The sequence below is a fragment of the Dermatophagoides farinae genome, chromosome 4 (genome assembly GCF_024713945.1).
Source record: "Dermatophagoides farinae isolate YC_2012a chromosome 4, ASM2471394v1, whole genome shotgun sequence".
Classification (NCBI taxonomy): Eukaryota; Metazoa; Arthropoda; class Arachnida; order Sarcoptiformes; family Pyroglyphidae; genus Dermatophagoides; species Dermatophagoides farinae.
Window position 1 is genome coordinate 279,822 of NC_134680.1, and position 18,189 is coordinate 298,010.

The 18,189-nt window shown below is 29.6% G+C and overlaps 2 protein-coding genes across 9 annotated transcripts; one reads left to right on the forward strand and one right to left on the reverse strand.

Annotated features, from left to right (window-relative positions):
- Positions 1-3: 3 nt before the first annotated feature.
- Positions 4-2,953, reverse strand: LOC124490459 (uncharacterized). The gene is made up of 4 exons (XM_075730140.1): positions 2,288-2,953; positions 1,659-2,232; positions 1,111-1,563; positions 4-1,035 (listed from the first exon to the last, which is right to left on the reverse strand). Exons 2-4 carry the CDS (start codon positions 1,940-1,942, stop codon positions 804-806), a joined length of 969 nt encoding a protein of 322 aa, XP_075586255.1. The 5' UTR covers positions 1,943-2,232; positions 2,288-2,953; the 3' UTR covers positions 4-803.
- A 2,795-nt stretch (positions 2,954-5,748) lies between these two features.
- On the forward strand, positions 5,749-17,265 carry Gat (sodium- and chloride-dependent GABA transporter). Of its 8 annotated transcripts, none has more exons than XM_075730133.1 (17): positions 5,749-6,203; positions 6,303-6,404; positions 6,485-7,048; positions 7,142-7,802; positions 8,072-8,271; positions 8,366-9,990; positions 10,248-10,630; positions 12,630-12,761; positions 12,824-13,091; positions 13,338-13,470; positions 13,622-13,860; positions 13,921-14,045; positions 14,105-14,217; positions 14,284-14,518; positions 14,639-14,739; positions 14,810-14,977; positions 15,046-17,265. In XM_075730133.1, the coding sequence occupies exons 7-17, from the start codon at positions 10,312-10,314 to the stop codon at positions 15,142-15,144; spliced, it is 1,932 nt and encodes a 643-aa protein (XP_075586248.1). In that variant the 5' UTR covers positions 5,749-6,203; positions 6,303-6,404; positions 6,485-7,048; positions 7,142-7,802; positions 8,072-8,271; positions 8,366-9,990; positions 10,248-10,311; the 3' UTR covers positions 15,145-17,265. The 8 variants fall into 8 exon arrangements, with proteins under 8 accessions (XP_075586248.1, XP_075586251.1, XP_075586249.1 ...); XM_075730136.1 differs by having other exon boundaries at positions 6,303-6,365; XM_075730134.1 differs by having other exon boundaries at positions 5,749-6,112; positions 6,485-7,056.
- The last annotated feature ends 924 nt before the right edge of the window (positions 17,266-18,189 follow it).

The following is an 18,189-nucleotide window of genomic DNA, read 5'->3' on the forward strand; positions in this document are numbered from 1 at the left end:
AAATTTGAGCGCAAGTCAAATAATCAATTTATTCATATATATGAAAATGAGCCCAAAAAAAATCATGACAAACAATTTAATCTTGTGTTTGTGTGTGTGTATGGCAAAGTTATTGTGATAAATAAAACAAAACAACAACAGCAAAACAAACAAAAACGATATATCAATTAAATAATAAAAAGGACAACATTTTATTTCTTTCTGTATTTTTATGTGAGTGAGTTAGGTTTTTATTTGTTGAATATTATGATTATTATTATGAAATAAATGGCAGAAGTAGAAAAAGAAAACAGGAAAAAAACAGCAAATAGAAGGTGTGTTTGGTCTGTGTGTATTGGCCGATTTTGATTCGAATGTTTTGCTTGTTTTTATGGGAGTTTTTCCAACGACAACAATAATAATTTGCGTTTTCTTTTTTTGTTTCTTGTCTTGTGTGTGTGGTGGTTACAATTGCCGTTGTTGAAAATTATGCGAAATTGTTGAGAGAAGAGTGAAAATCGAATCCAAAAGAACTTGTTTCATGGCAACACACAACCAGGAATGATGATGATGATGAAAAAAATCGAAAGTTGAATTTGAATTTCATTTTTTTTGTCTATCTCGATTACCTGAAGAAGAAATAAAATCGATTCATTCAAGAATCATGTGTTAGTGGAGAAGAGGGAAATAGCGGACTGAGTAAAAATTTTTTTTTGTAACTAAACCATGAGTGGAAGCAATAATGGAAGTTATCACAAATCTATTATTTCTCAATCTGAATCTTGATTAAATTAAAAATTATTGCTCTAAATCAATTTTAATTTCTATTGAAGCAGGTGATAAGAACAATTATTATGTTTGTTGGTCATTTTTGTGGTCATTACCATTGCCGAAGTTGTTGATGTGGTCATTGTTGAAGAATTCAAAGATGATGGCAATGGCGATGATGACGTTCGAGTAGTGGACAATAATAATAATAATAATTTGAGCAATGAGTATGATAATAATATCACCAATTGTCCAGCATATATTGCAGTTATGAATGATAATGATAAACTAAAAGGAATTTGTAAAAAACAAAAATAGAAAATGTAAATATTTGATTACAATAAATATAATGACGATACTTACTTGATATCAAAATAAACTTCACTACAATCGTCCGGAATTAGAATGATATCATTGAAGGTATATGTTGTATGACAAATTGTTGTTATATTTAAATAAATATCAAATAATAAGGCAAATATTAAACAGACATGGCTTGCTAGATAGATATGCCAACCATTCCAACCGTGAATTGTTGCACCAATCCAATGACAATATTTACACCAATCATTCATTGAAAACAATATTTTATCATCATTTCGATCACGATAATCATGATGATGATGATGATGATGGTTGTTATTATTCTCGTTCATTATCAATTCATCGATACAAATGTCATGTGAATGATGATTTTTGGAACATTTTCGTAGATAAATAAGCATCAAAATAGCAATAGTAACCATGGATAATAACGAATAATTTTCCCATATTGTAATCTCAAGAAATGGTACAACTATAAATTCAAATACAGATCTATTGTATGTTTGGATTTTTTTGGAAAAAAGAAATTTTGCATGTTAATTAATTGATTATATAAATGTTCAATTTTCTTTATATGAAACACTTACAAAAGTATGAGAAATGATGAAATTGCCCATGATATGAAAAAATTTGTTTGATGTTTTCTTCCATAATAAATAAAACGATCAAATAATAGTAATGATAATGGCAATAATAGAATTAGAAATATGATTGTTGCTGATCGACTAAATGTTGATAGACCAATCGTTGTACATAATAGTATTGGTGGTACAAGTATTTCGATGAATCCGTTCCAGAAATCGTTATCGTTATTATTATTATTCATTTTCATTAGATATTTGAAAGCAAATTGATGGAAAATGTGTTTCATTTTTTGAATTCAATTGATGATGATGAAACAATCAATCGATGATGACGAATGAATGAATGGAATTATAGTGTGAGTGTGTGTATAAAAAATTAAATTAAATTAGAACAGGGAAAACACCGAGATTGGCAAACAAACTATAAACAAATCGGAAAATTTGCCACAAAAAGGCCATAAATCACAATTAATCCATTTGGCAGTTGTCATTACATTATATCATCACCATCATCAATATCATTATGTTGAATAAATCATCTTTTTTTTTTGCCAGAGCTTTTATTTTTATTTTTTGGCTACAAATAATGAAAATCAAAATATTTTGTAATCATAAATAATTTGTAAACAAACCTTTTTATTACTAAAGATTCTACAAACGACAGAGCAAATGATAGGAATGATGATGTAAACAACAAATTCAAAATGTTTACAATTTCGAAAATGACTTTTTTAGGCCAAATAAAAAACTTCACCAATGTTTGTTTGTGTTTTCATCACAGAAACCAGCTGGGTGACAATAGACGACGGTGCTTTATGAACTTTGCGTTGAAATAGATTCGAATGAATTTTTTTTTGTGTTTGCTTGTTCGATTCAAAGGAATGCACTGAAGTAATTTTTTTTCGTTTTTTTCTGAAAACTTTTTGATTCCCGAAATTAAGTGATATTCAAATTTTAATAATTTTTTTTTTCATTCATTCAATTATCATGTTAATTATCATCGCAACTCGTAAATTGATCTCATTATATCGACAAACCGGAAGATCGATATATTGTTGACTGTCCAAATCGATTATTAATTACATCTTAATGTGTGATACTGTAGCAGCCGAACCAAAGAGGAAAAAAAATTCAAGGTCCATAAAACTTTGAGACGAAATTAACTGTCGTTGGTCAACAATAACTTTGTCTATCATGATGGCCCTAATTTCTTCTTTTTTTTGTTGGCAAATTTCAGAAACCCAAACAACTAACGAATGATGTAACTTGCATACATGCGCCAAAGAAAAAAATTCAAAAATTCAAGTTAGTCATTGAAATTTTTTTTCTTTTTAAATTTTCTTCTTTTTTAAATCTTCTAGGAAGTCATCTCCATCATCAAAAAAAAAACATTTCGGTTTTTTTTTGCTTGGCGGTTTTTTTAAAATACTATATGGGCGGTAGCTTAGTGACCTGGATTCTAGAATTCAAAACGGGCCAAAAAAATACTCATTTACAGCCACAACACACACACACACACAAACGCCCATAGATGAAAATCATGGAATTTTTTCTCATCATCATTGTTAAATGAATAAACGCGCTCCAACAAACGAATTTCACAAATCCACTGAACGCTAAAATATATCATATCGATGCTTCATGAATGTTTGGTGTTTATATGTGTGTGTGCAAATAATATTCATTCATGGCTCGTCGATCATAATCATCATTGGAATGGAATTTTCCTTCCCACCATTTGGTTCGTCTGCTTCTGATATCCAAGCAAAAAGAAAAAAAATGGGATACAATGATTGTGATAGTGAGTTGTTGTTGTTGTTGTTGTTGTGAGTGAGAGAGAGAGAATTACATTTTTCGTTCCCCCTCTCTCTCTTTCGTTTTACATGTTCCAGTTGAATAATATCCGGCAACAACAACAACAACAACAAAGACGACAACATCCTACATCGATATAGACTGAAACTATGATGACAACGAACGTAATGTTTGCTGTATATTAGAGAAAATGAAACCGAAATGAAAAAAAAAATTTGCTCCAACGATTGCTCATCATCATTTGGAAATGAAAATTTTGTTTTCTTTTTTTCTGTTTCGTGTTTTTTTTTCCAAATTCATTGGGTTGTGGATTGTGGATGATGAAAGAAAAATCTAGGCCACAAATCATCACCACCAAGACAAGACCCATGATTGTTTTGAATTGAATTCAGTTTTTTTTTTATGATGATGATGATAATTTTTCTTTTTTTTCTATTCCCTTCAAGCATTCACTGAATTCAGAACCAATGTAAAATAAATAAACTGCTACTATGGATCAGGAAAAAAACCGAGCAGATTTGTCGAAATTCAATTGAATTTTTATCCAGTGTGTTGTGTGGTCACACAATGAAATCCATTTCATTCGATTTGATTCAAATCGATAATACCACACACACATCATCATCATCATCGTCATTATATCGATACATTGATGACCGATATTGATAAAATCGATAATTTTCAATAATTTAAACCGAATTTTTTTTTTCTCTCTTTGTCCTCAAAATCCTAAACCATTGACCGGCGACAGTTTTTTTTTTTTTTTTTGGTGTTGCCACTATCAAATTTCTGGCCATCGATTTATAGCTAGAAAAATCAATTTATTTTTTTTTTGCCCTTTTCTTGTATTCATTCTCACAAAATCAATTTTTTTTACCCGATGACCAATGACGATGATGGTGGTAATAAATTAAGAGATAACTGATCCTGGTTGGGAAAAAAAACCACATTCAAAAAGAGTTCAAGAGCTGAAGAATTAAATTACGAATAAAAATGTAAAAATCGACAACAACAACAACAGCGGAAAAAATTGATCATTCAATATGTGTCGGTGGATGAGAGAGGCAAGATGATTAATTAGCAGTGAAAAAAAAAAAATTTTTTTTTGGCTAATTTGAAAATTCTGATCCAATGAAAACAAAAAAAAACGGTTAAGTGGGTGGATCAAATGAAAAAAAAACAAAATCATCAACGGAAATTATTCTCTCATCGAACATTGAAATTTCTTCCGGTTGATTGAATTTCTGTTTAGCTGTTGTTGTTGTTGTTGAACTTTTTTTTCTTTTTCTCTCTTCGAAAAAAAAGAATGGCCGTTATTTTTGTTTTCAGGATTGTTTTTCTTTGGGATTTAATGTTCAATCAAACCATCCGACCGACCAGTCAAACCAGCTAAAAGAGAATCCAGAATTTTTTTTTCATTTCCGTGCATCACACACACACACACACCTCGTCACGATGTAGTCTAGTAAAGTTCCACATTCTGGTTTTTCCAAGTTTTTTTTTGTTAAATTTAATTTTCCATATCAAATATATTTTTTTTCTCTCTCTCTCTTTAAAGAATAAACACATGCGCGCATATCATCAGAATTTAGAATTTTTATTCCAACTTTCTTCCTCATTGTGGTTGTTTGTCGTTATTCTTTGTGCTTTCTGGTCAAGGTCTCTTTCTCTCTTTCATTCATTCACTTTCTATCATCATCATCATCATCATCATCACCATGGTAATCACATGTGCAAAAGGGGCGTGAGAAAAACATTCAAAAACAACGACAACAACAATGGATTTGAATTTGGAGAATATTCTTCTTCTCTCCCTTCTACTCATCTTCTTTTTTCCAATTTTTTTTCTGGGTTCAACAAAAAAAAAATTCATTCAAATTGATTGAAAAGAACATAAAAAAAAGATTCAAAAATCAATTTTATTTTTCCATTTTACAATAATAATGAACAAGCGAAAAAAAATTGAAATTTCGTTTCAAAAACAGAATTCTGCCATCATTTCTTTTCTTCTATTTTTTTTTTGTTTTTTTCTGACAAACAAAATTCTGAATGGAATCTGCTGCCCTGAGGTTTTTTCTTCTCCCCAAATAATATTGAGCATTATAAAAATAAAAAAGTTTTAAGAAAGAAGAAAAAAAAATTTTCAATGGAAGTAAAAGTGTTAAAATACAAATGAAAAAAAAACTTGACGAATAGATTGCGGCTATATACACCTAAATTTGACCGAAAAAAAATCATCATCATCAATTGATGAACGAATGAATGAAAAAAACCAAAAGTAAATTTCGTGTGTAACAAGACAAACAAACAAAAAAAGCCAATAAACTACATAAAAACATACTGAAATTAATAGTTTCCATGACATCGAGAAGCCAAACTTCTGACCAGCCAAAAGAAAAATAAAAATAAACATCATCGATATTTGAATCTCATCATCATGTGTGTGTGTGTGTGTGTGTTTGTAAAGCCAGGAAAATTTTATTTGTCTTCGTTTGTTATTGTCGAAACAGCAGCTTGCTGCTTCCTCCTTCAAACAAAATGATAATAATTTATTATTATTTTCTTTCTTGGATCGAAAATGGACCAAAAGAAAACAAAAAATAAATAAACAATTCTGGCCAATATCGGTGGTACGCGAATCGGTAACGGCAATTTATGTCATTATAGAATCGAATGTTTTTTGTTTGTTTGTTTTTGTTTTTTGTTTTCTATATCGAATGTTCGAATTCGAATGTATGTAATATGTTCTGCTCTCCAACAACAACATCGAAAAATTTTTATCTTTTTTTCTGATAAATTTCTTTTGTTTTGTTTTTTTATTTATTTTCTTAGATTTTCTTGTTTTTTTAGTATGTTTTTTCTTCCGTCGGATGTTCTGATGATAATGATGAGCATGTGAGTATCCAGAAACCAACAAAAAAAGCCTACATCTATGTATGTATCTGAATGAATCATTTTTTTTTCTATTTTCGAATCTTTTGATTCTCTTTCTTTTCTCTTTACTATTCAATTAGGTTCAGCCCAAATGTTTGTAAAGATGATGATGATGATGATGAGGAAAAAAAGAATTATATATTACCCCCTCTTCTCAAAGAATATACGATTTTGATGTATATACATTGATTGTCATTTTGTGTTGGATGGGTGGATTGTGTGGGGTGTGCCATTGGAAACGCTGGCCTAGTCGAATACAATAATAATACTACCCATCAATTCAAGTAAAGTTAAGCAGCCAAAAATTCATTCGATTCAAAGTCAAATACAGGAATCAAACCGAAGAATAATAAGAACGAAAAAAAACATCATATCACATCACCGAATCCGAAATAGAAGAAAAAGCTTCTTGTACATTCTCTCCTTGTTATTATCAGGGACTCAATACAATTGAAGTATTATTATTGTTATATATCTGCTGCGCAGGACTGTATGGATAGTAATATCCCGGATCGAATCAACTTGAACACAAGAAGAAATTTACGGTTATTGTTTGATACATTTCTTGCTTTCGCCATCTCGAATGAAAAACTACAGCAGCAGTATTTGGAACCATCATCCCAAAGAAATATATGATGATGATGGTATGTATGTATGTAGTCCGACCTTCGATTTTGATTTTAGCTTTTCATTTTGACATACTGATATGGAATTTTTTCTCTTCATATTCTCTCTAGTTTAGAGAATCCAATGATTCTATTATAAGCTAAATTGTCTCGATGTGTATATAGAACAAGAAGAATAATGTTGGATGCGCTAAAAGCTTACTCGATAGTTTCACGATTCACTACATGTTTCTTGGATTCTCTTGTGTGTTCGGTGTGAACAAATTGTCTACAAACAAATGATGCAAAGTTTACAAGAGAAACAATAACAAACACACACAAAGAGAGAAAAAATTAGTCCACCGGATTTGTTGTTGCTGTTCCCCATCATCATCAAATAATGCATGATTCATGTACACTGGCCCTAAATTCTGAATGTGATGGAATGCATCATGCCACTACCCAAACGATATTTCAAACCATTACACTTATATATCAAATACGAATAGTGTTGAAAATTTCATTTTGGGGCCGCATCATTTATATGATATTCTGATGATGATGATGATGATGCTTGAGCTTCCCGTTTTTTTTATTATTTCGAGCAAGTCTCAAAATCGAATGGAATGAAGGAAGAACATCAAGAACACATACACACACTCACCAAGTCAAAGAAGAAGAAGAAGAAACCATCTAGCTATCTATTGCCGTTATATTGCCATCAACCAATTCATTCAAGTCAAGAAATGGGAAAAAAATAGTGGTATCCATTTGGATTTAACATATCCACACTGTATGTATTCAGATCTGTATACAGTATATGTTATAACGGATTCCAGGACAAGAATACATGGTACACAAACACATCACTTAGATATGTAACAGAACGAACTATGTCTTGTATTTGTGTTTGTTTGTATGTGAAAAAAAACACACATTTAAATGATACTGAAAACACGGAACCGAAAACCAAGGGAGAGAGAGAGAGAAAGAAAAACGAATCAAGATTCAATTCTCCTGTTAATTAATTAATTTTTCATAATTTTTTTTCTCTCGTTCTAGTTCTGGTTCCTGGTGCATATCTGCTGTGTATTCTTGAATTCATTTTCGTCCTTGCATATATCATCACATTCATTTATTGATTCGAACAAAAAAAAATTCTGTGTTTCAAAAGCTTTTCATCTTTTTTTTCTTCTTCTTCTTCTTCTAAATGATCATGATGGATAAACGACACAAAATAGAAATCTGTACTGGTTAGACAGGTTAGTTACCGTTTTTTTCAAAAATTTTTTAATTTTACATCATTTTTTTTTGTTTTTGATTCTTGTGTGTCATATAACAAACACAAATTTCTAGGTCTTGTTATTGTTTGCTTGTTTGTTTTTTTTTTCTCGTTCATCATCCATCATCAATATTGTGTTCTGTAAGGACTTGAAAGCAAATGAAAAAAAATGTGTTAAACTTCTGATCTTGAAATCTTTTTGTTGTAACCAAGTCTTCCAAAATAATTCTACAATTCAACAATACAACACCTGAATCATTCTCATCCAAATTTTTTTTTCGCTTGTTCAATGTTGAAAATCAGTGCTTCCATAATTCTTGATCGATCAATCAATCCACCTACTACAACATTATTATTATTGTGATTCACAACAATTCTTCCATTCATCATTTTCAATTTATTCTTTTTTTTCTAGAAAAAAAAATTCTACATTTTGTCCATTCATACAACATATCAATATCGATACCCTTAACACACAATCAATCAAGAGTCTTCCGAATTCAAAGTTCAGAATTGAAATTTTTTTTTTCGAAACTATAACTGTGACCAATCCTTCCACGTCATCATTATTGTTTTTGAAATTCTCCTTTGTCTTCCACATTTTCATCATTTTCCATTTGCTTCTAATTTGTGTCCATCGATTTTTATTGTTACCAATTATTGTAACCATCATCATCTTCATCATCATCATCATCGCTGTTAATAATAAATTAGCTTCATTTCATTTTGTATGTTTGTGTGTTTGTCCGATCAATTTGATTCTTTTTCTTTATTATTCTGATGGAATAATAATAACAAGAATAATTGATTATTTATATTTGTAATACTCAGAATTCTCTTTATTCTTAAATTCCTATTATTATTGTGTATATGGCCTGATGAAAAAAACAATCCCATTTTCGACCCCGTTAAGTAAAATTAAATCAAATCATCGACTGATTGAATTTTTCTCATTTTCTTTCTTCAATTTTTTTTGTCACCGATTATCAAAATTAATTCGTATCATCATCATCATCATAAACATCGTTTTGTGTTCGTGTGTGTGTGCGATGAATTTTGGTTGGATTTTTCTCTAAATCACCTACAATCAATTTTATGATTTCGTCTTTTTTGTCATTTGAAGATTGACTATTTTGAATTGTATGTTTGTGTATGCTTGTGTGTGTGACAGTATAAATGTGTAATCTAATGTTGCTTGAATTAATGCAAAAAAAAGTTCAAGAGAAAAAACTTGCAATTCAAAAACAAAATACTCAAGCACACATACATGCACAAATAGACATTAAATAATTGCTTTCGACTTTGGCAATTTTTTTTTGATAAAACAAGTGCAACATACCGTCGGAAACAATACGGGAATATCAATCAAGAAAAAAAAATTCGACCATCAAATGAAATGAACGACAACGGCAACGGCAATATCTCATATAATAAGTCAACAACATCAAACGAAAAGATTAAACTGAAATAAAAGTAATTAAAATAAAGAAAAAGGTCATTCAATATATAGTGAATTATAGCAATTTTGATAAAAACATCTAGTGTTACTGAATTCCGGTCATCATCATCATCAACCTATTTTTATGAAAATTATTAACCATTGTGTGGCCATCATCATCATCATCATCTCATTATTTGTTATTACAAAATAATTTTTATTCTTATTTTTACTAGACATACAAAAACCCACACAAAAAAGGCAAGTAATTCTTCATGTTTTTGTTGTTGTTGTTGTCTATGTAAGATAATCTATGATTAAATATTTTTGTGTCTCAGATTTCTTTTTTTTTGATGATAGAAAAATGTTTTTATATGTTAGGTCGCATCAAATTTTGATTGTAATTAGATATGTGTGTTTGTTGTTGAATGTATTGAGTAACGATATTTTTAAATTTTACATATTTTTTTCAAATAAAAAAAAATTCATTTTTCCCTTTCTTTTGATGAACATATTAGATATTATATTGTATCGAAATATTATTAGTGCCCAAATTCAAAATTTTTTTCATCAAAAAAAAACATGGCTGGAAATAAAGTTGAAATGAATAGTTTTGATGGTAATACGGGTGGTATGGGTATACATCAATCGAATAATGCAACAACAAGCGGTATTGGTGGCGGTCGTACAAATGCTTCTGGTCAACATTCATTAACATCCGGCACAGCTGGTGGTGGTGGCGGTGGTGTTGCAACCGAAGTAAAATTGACCAATACAAAAAATATACCTGAACGTGGCCAATGGACAGGACAATTGGATTTTTTAATGTCTTGTATTGGATATGCAATTGGTTTAGGAAATGTATGGCGTTTTCCATATCTATGCTATAAAAATGGTGGAGGTAAGTGGATTTTAAATGATGATGATGATGATAATAATAACAGCCGTAGGGTGTGATAATAGTTGAAATTGTAGAATGTTTTTTTTTTCTAAACATATAACACATATATAGCTTCAAGCTCTACATTCTGAATGCAAAATGCAATGAAGTTCATTGAAATGAAATCAAAGTTTTAGCTATAGCACTAGCTTGCTTGTTGTTTATATAATATACATACAACATGCATATAAAAGGTCGATTAAATCGATCAAAAAAAAATCGATCGATTTGATTCATTTCAAGAATTGTAGTAAAAGATTATAGGTTCTAGGATTTTTTTTTCATTTCTGCTTTCTCTTTTTTTATATAAAAAAAGAAGAGGAAAAAATTCAATTTTTTTTAACATTCTTGACAACTGTCCACATACATGAAGAGAAATAATAAATTCATTCATTGATGGGCAAGAAAAAAAATTCCATTCAATTTTTTTTTATTTATTTTCATTTGCAATTTGTTGTTGGTCAACCACATCAAGTGTGTGTGTCTAGATTGTTGTCCAACAACACAAAGAGCGAATCTCAAGTTTGTCAAAAAAAAAAGAAAAAAATCAATCGGTCAACTGCTTGTCGAAGAGAAAGAAAGAGAAAAAAATAGCCGAATCTTCTTTTGCCTGTTTATTTGTTATTTGTTATGTTAGCACATCACCAGATTCGTTCATCATTGAAATGATTTGCGATTCGATTCTAAAAATTCTTATCATCATAGAAACAGCTGAATAGGCTGAATCACATACACACGCACACACACACACACACACACACATTTATGATTATGATGATGGTTATGGCCAAAATTCTTTTATAACATGGAAAGAAATGGAAATTTTATTATATTGCTTGTGTGTGTGTGTGTGTGAAAAAAGGATGATGCTTGTAAATGTTGTTGCAGCCAATTCCACATATACCGTTTAGTATCGTTTTTTTTTCAATTGAATTCTATCGCTGAATCAAATTCATCTCATTTATTAATGATGATCCCTCGATTATTGATGATGATTGACCATTTTTTTTCATGATTGATGGTAAAAAAAAATTTGTCACTCAATTATGGCTGGTGATGAGAGAAAAACCGGGATTTTTTGTTTTTTCTCTTTTCAAACTTTTTAAAATCAGAATTTCGTACTCATTCTTTTTCACATTCATAGAATTTTTTTTTTACTGTTTTGCCTGTTTTTGCATCGCAGTTGAATGCCCGCTCATGTATAGAAAAAAGTTTGCGACGATCGACGTAACAACGGTAAAAAGTTTCCATCCACACAAAATGAAATTGTGTTTAGGAAATGTTTTCAACACACACTTTTTCCTCTTCTTACCTGGAATGTTTTTTTTGTACATTTAATTCATGCATGTCAATTTGTTGTTGTTGTTGTTTTTGTTTTTGTTGTTCTTGTGCTGCTACTGTTTCTGGATCAATTGTTATAAAAAAAATCAACAGCAGTTTTAGCATCAATTTCAAATGAAAAATTATTATTCTTGTTTTTTTTAAAATAAACTTCTTTGTATTGAATTCCAATACTTTGTATTTTGTTCTCTGTAATGATAATGGCTTTCGTGTTCATATAGAAATTGTTTTTTTTTGTTCGTATCCCTCGAATCGATCAAGATTTTGAAATTTTCCAAGGACAAAAAACGAACAATATTCAATGGCCATGGCCTTTTTCTGGTCAATTGTTTGAATTAAATTTTCGTTTTTTTTTGAAAAATCGATAAATCAGCATCAGATCATGATGATTGAATTTTTCTGGTAAAATTTGTGCTCTATATTCATTTCCGGTTCGACGGTTCCGGAGGAAAAATTTCAATTTCCGGCATATAATTTAAAAAAAAAATTTATAATTGAATTGAGAAAAAAAGAATTTTTTTTTTTTGAAACTTGATTTGGATTTTTCTCTTCTATTTATTTATGACAGATCTTTTTTTGAATTTTTTTTCACTAAAAAAATTTTTTTTTCCATATTTAGGCGCATTTCTAGTACCATATCTATGCTGTCTAATATTTGCCGGTGTGCCGGCATTTTTTCTGGAAGCATCACTTGGCCAATGGCTTGGTATCGGTGGTTTGGGTGTTTGGCGTATTTGTCCTGTGTTTAAAGGTGAATAATGAAAATGAAATTTCAAAGTGAACTATTTTGTCATTTTATTGTTTCTACTATAGGTGTTGGTTATGCAGCCGCTGTAATGGCATTCTGGCTGAATGTCTATTATATTGTTGTACTTGCATGGGCATTATATTATTTTTCACAAGCAATAGATGTTGATGTACCATGGAAAGGTTGTAATAATTGGTGGAATACTGAACGTTGTCGTTCAGAATATGATCTTGCTGATGAAGAACGTCGTTGTTATATTGAACGTGGTCCACAAGATTTTACATGCAAAATGAACACTTCATTATTCACTAGTCCAGTGAAAGAATATTGGGAGTAAGTATGGTGTGAATAATTTTTTCATTTTTTTTTTTTTTTTTTTTGAAAAAATTGATTCATAATTTTTTCAAAAAAAAAAAAAAAAAAAAAAAAAAACAGTAGAGCGTAAAATTTACTTTCTTTCTCAATCAAGCTAGAGTTGATTAATGTCGTTTTAATGTTTTGTCCAATTGCCCAAACCTTTTAACCACCACCACAACCTAAAATTGAAACCAAACCATTTGGTACAAAAAAAAAATGTAGAAATAATGTACTACAAATAACCACTGGTATGGATGATTTTGGTGAGATACGATGGCCATTAGCGCTAACATTGTTCATCACATGGGCTGCTTGTTATTTTGCCATTTTTAAAGGTGTAAAATGGACCGGAAAAGTATGTAGTGGTGTTAACCATGTGTTTCACTTTACATTGTATATAACAATATTGACGAATTGAATTTTAATGTGTCTGGGTTTTTTTTTCGTTTCAAAATTTTTTTTCTGTGGTGAAAATTCCAACAAAAAAAAATTTCATCATAATATAGCTTGTGTATTTTACATCAGTGTTTCCGTATGTATGCCTATTTATATTATTATTACGTGGCATAACGCTTGATGGAGCATGGGAAGGCATACGTTATTATTTAACACCAAATCTATCGAAATTGACCGATGCAGGTGTATGGAATGATGCCGCTACACAGATATTCTTTTCATATGGTCTTGGTTTAGGTGCTTGGATTGCATTGGGTAGCTATAATCGTTATCATAATAATGTTCATAGGTAAGATTTTCTGGTTAATTTTTTTTTCGCTTTTTTCTAATGAATTCAATTTTTATATAGAGATGCTCTTATCATATCATGCGTCAATAGTGGTACATCAATGTTTGCCGGTTTTGTTGTATTTAGTATTATTGGATTTATGGCTAAAGCACAGAATAAACCAGTGGAAGATGTAGCTACTTCTGGTAAAATTATATTTCTTTCTTTCATTCTTTCAAAATTTTCATTCGTTTTCATATTACAGGTTCTGGTCTAGTATTTTTAGCTTATCCATCGGCTACATTAAAATTACCATTTTCACCATTATGGTCAATGTTATTCTTCATGATGATTGTTATGTTGGGTCTTGATAGTCAAGTAATTTTTTCATTTTTTTTTGTATGGTTCTTATTTCATTAATGGAAATAATTTTCATTTGATTAGTTCTGTACAATGGAAGGATTTTTTACGGCCATCATTGATGAATGGGCACACATATTACGTCCACATAAAGAAATGTTTATCATGTTTGTATGTCTAGTATCATATTTCATTGGTATCATATTCGTTGTCAAAGGTGGAATGTATTGGTTTCAACTATTTGATTATTATGCTGCATCTGGTTTTGCATTATTATTTCTCATATTTTTTGAGGTAGTTGCCATCTCATGGTCATATGGTATGTTGTTGTTGTTTTCTATTTCTATTTCTATTTTTTGTCCTGGAATAATGGATCTTGTGACCCGAAAAATTTAAGCTTACAATAACATCTAATTGTAATTATTTTTTTTTTGTATAGGCGTAAATCGTTATTATGGAAATCTAAGTCAAATGCTTAAATTTCCATTGCCAATATGGTGGAAATTATGTTGGTTCTTTTTCACACCATCCGTTTGCTTTGTATGTTTTTCACAGTGTTGTTATTGTTATTTTTTTCGTTTAATTCATCTTTTTTTATATATAATTTTAGCTCGTATTCTGTTTCAGTCTATATCAATACAAGCCTTTAAAATATATGAATTATGAATATCCATGGTGGGGACAGGCCATTGGATGGTTTCTTGCATTATCATCAATGGTTTGTATACCTGGATATGCCATATATCTATACATTGTTACACCCGGTACATTTAGCGAGGTACGTTGAAAAATTGATAATTTAATTCAATTCGATTTCTAACTTTTATTCATTAAATAATCAAATAGCGTATGAAAGCATTGTTTCGGCCAGATATACCAGAAATTGAAGATGAAATACGTCGTCGATCACAAGACGATATTGATACATCGGTTACACAGGTTTAGAATTCATTCATCAAACACACACACACACATATGCATCAATCAATCACAATAACGAAGAATAATAAGGACTAATTATTCTTGATTTGGTTGTTTCTAAAAAAAACGAAATTTTTTTTTGTTAAAAAAATCATACCAGAAAAAAACAATATTCCGTTGTTGTTTATTATTTATCCACAAGTTGTGTTATAAATATAACCCTCAACATTTATGTTTGAGTGTAATGTTTTATTTGTAATAATAATATATACATTCCTCAATCAAACACAAACAGACAAACAAACCAAAAAAAAAATTACTATTGATAACCTCCTTTTTTTGTTTTATTCACAAAATACATACGCCCATTATCAATATGATCATTATCAACATCATCATCGATCATCAAAAAAATATCTACATTGAAAGAATTAGCTTTGATTTTCTTTTCTCATCATCATCATCATGATCATCATTATCTCCATCTCGATATAATATAAACCCAATTCGTGTTTGTATGTTGGGATCATCATCACTAATGTCATCATCTATTATAAAGAGAAAAGGGAGAAAGATGAATAATTTGTATTTATATTACACACACACCTACCAATTGATTCGACTCCTCCTCGATATACTACTGATCAACAATCTAATCATTCAATTTGGACTTATTACAAGCCAAATAAACACATCTCTATCACTATTCTATATTATTAAATCATCCACATTTGTTTACTATAGTCACCATCGTCATCATTATGATCATGAATGTTGATAATTGAAATTCAAGTTATGTAATAATGATCACACCATATACCGGTAATAACGATATATAATCATTTATCATTTATTATTCTTACTGCACTCGATTGCCTTTGACACGTTTCATTTTTTTTTTGCTAGTTACACATGATAATTATATATATTGATGATAAAAACAATCAGAATAAACAAACGAAAAACAACAATCACAAGACTTTGTAAATAGCTCATATTTAAAATCATCATCATCATCATAAACATTTCTACGGATTTCATTTTGTTGTTTGTTTTTTTTGTTGACATTTTTCTTTTGTCTGTTGATGAACGTAGACAGCAGCCACAATAATAATGATATGAAAACAAAAAAAAAATATCAATTCAAGACGACGATTATGTTGTAATAATAACCAGACACACACACACACAGAAACCTTTGATTTTAACAGCCAAAATAAAATTTAGCCTTCAATTATTGTTCTAGCTAGATGATCGACAACAACAACAACAATGAAAATAATTTTACAATAATAATAATATTTGGCCTTACCCGAAGAAACCTTTGAAAAAAAAATTAAATTAAATTGAATTAGAAAATAGCAGCCATCAATCTCCTATATTCATTATCATATTTCGTCATTTGGTAAAAAAAAATGGAAATTTTTTTTTACCAAATGTGTAGCTCAATTTCTCTTTTTCTCTCTATTTTGCTCGAATAATTTGTTAATTTTTAAATCACAAATATTGATGATAAATATATTGTTTATATAGTACTCACACACACACACACATACATAGTTGATAATTGAAACATATCAAATTTTACCTGAAATAAATAAAAAATGATGATGCACACACACACACACACACACATGATTCAGATCTCTTATTAATGATGAAGCCATTGTAGTCATTGTTTTGATTTATTTATTACTTATTGTTTCGCTTTGGCCCAAGTCTTCCACTGATCAAGAACTTTTTAATTCCTATTTTAAATACGTGTGTATGAGTGTGTGTGTGTAACGGCCACACAATTCATAATTTTACAATGTTCAAATTTTAATTATCAACAAACAAAAAACAAAACAAAAAAACCATCATCGATAAACAAGTCTTCCATGAATAATTTTCATTATTTAACAAACCAATCAATCATCGATACAATTTTAAATACGATAAATATTCGTCGTCATTGATCTACTTTTGATTCTTAATATTCTTTATTATCATTATTATCAATTGAAAAAAATCAACCAACACACACACACACACACACGTATATTATTTGGATAAAAATTAATAATTGTAAGTGGGTATTATTATTATTATTCTGTAATTCGTATTATATGTTTAATTGAATTGAAATAATAAAAATATATAATGACCAAAAAAGAAAAAAAAAGTAAACAAAAAAAAAAATCCTCCTACATCTCCTTTCGCACTCGTGCATTTGTAATTGTAATCGTTCAGAATAATGAGATTAAAATGATGAGGACAAAAAAAATCATAAAAAATGATCTGAATCTGAATGTAAATCATGTAATCAACGGTCTACTAACACATTCAGTTAGCAAGTCATTGATTTAACACAGAAACAGAAATGATTTGAACTAAAAATAATAAGAAAAAACCATTTGCACTTGGACAAATTTTCGGATTTCTTCATTAGAAAATGGTGCCTCTAAACCACATGTAGAGTATGCAAAAAAAAGAATGAATGAAGATAAGACACGTGTGATGTTTCTTGAATGTTTCATGAATCATAACAATGACTAGACTGATGAAATGGATAATCCATATATATAAAGGATATAAAATTAAAAATAGAAAGAGAATGTATTTATGTAAAACATTAAATCAATCGATTGATGATTGATCAATGACGATCAAGCTGAAAAAAAATTACCGGCTAAAAATAAACTTGAGAATCAATGAAAATTATTAGTGAAAAAAAACACACACACGCACACACAACAAAAAAGAGACTGTTTTTGTTTCGATGAGTTTGATCTTTCTCTCTCGTCTTTTTTCTATTGTTAACAATCTTCTTGAAATCAATCCTAATCAATTTTCATTTTTCTGGATGCTATAATACGCTGTCATCAATGTTATTTCATTCTTTTTTTCATCTTGTTAAAATGACTACGACGATCATTGAAAGTGAAAAGAAAAACTTGATTGTTGTTGTTGTTGTTGTTGAAAAAGACTATATTTAGATTATTTCACAAATTTCTTGGAATTTTAATTTTTGTTTTCTCTTTTTTATGACATGTTTTTCTTGTTTTTGTTTTTGCCACATTTCGTCGT

Coding starts and splice junctions, on each gene's coding strand:
- LOC124490459 (XM_075730140.1), bottom strand. CDS start 1,942: ATGAAACACATTTTCCATCAATTTGCTTTCAAATATCTAATGAAAATG. Junction 1,564..1,658: donor TCATCATTTCTCATACTTTT/GTAAGTGTTTCA, acceptor AACATACAATAG/ATCTGTATTTGAATTTATAG. Junction 1,036..1,110: donor GAAGTTTATTTTGATATCAA/GTAAGTATCGTC, acceptor AATTCCTTTTAG/TTTATCATTATCATTCATAA.
- Gat (XM_075730133.1), top strand. CDS start 10,312: ATGGCTGGAAATAAAGTTGAAATGAATAGTTTTGATGGTAATACGGGT. Junction 13,471..13,621: donor GTGTAAAATGGACCGGAAAA/GTATGTAGTGGT, acceptor ATCATAATATAG/CTTGTGTATTTTACATCAGT. Junction 14,218..14,283: donor TGTTGGGTCTTGATAGTCAA/GTAATTTTTTCA, acceptor TCATTTGATTAG/TTCTGTACAATGGAAGGATT.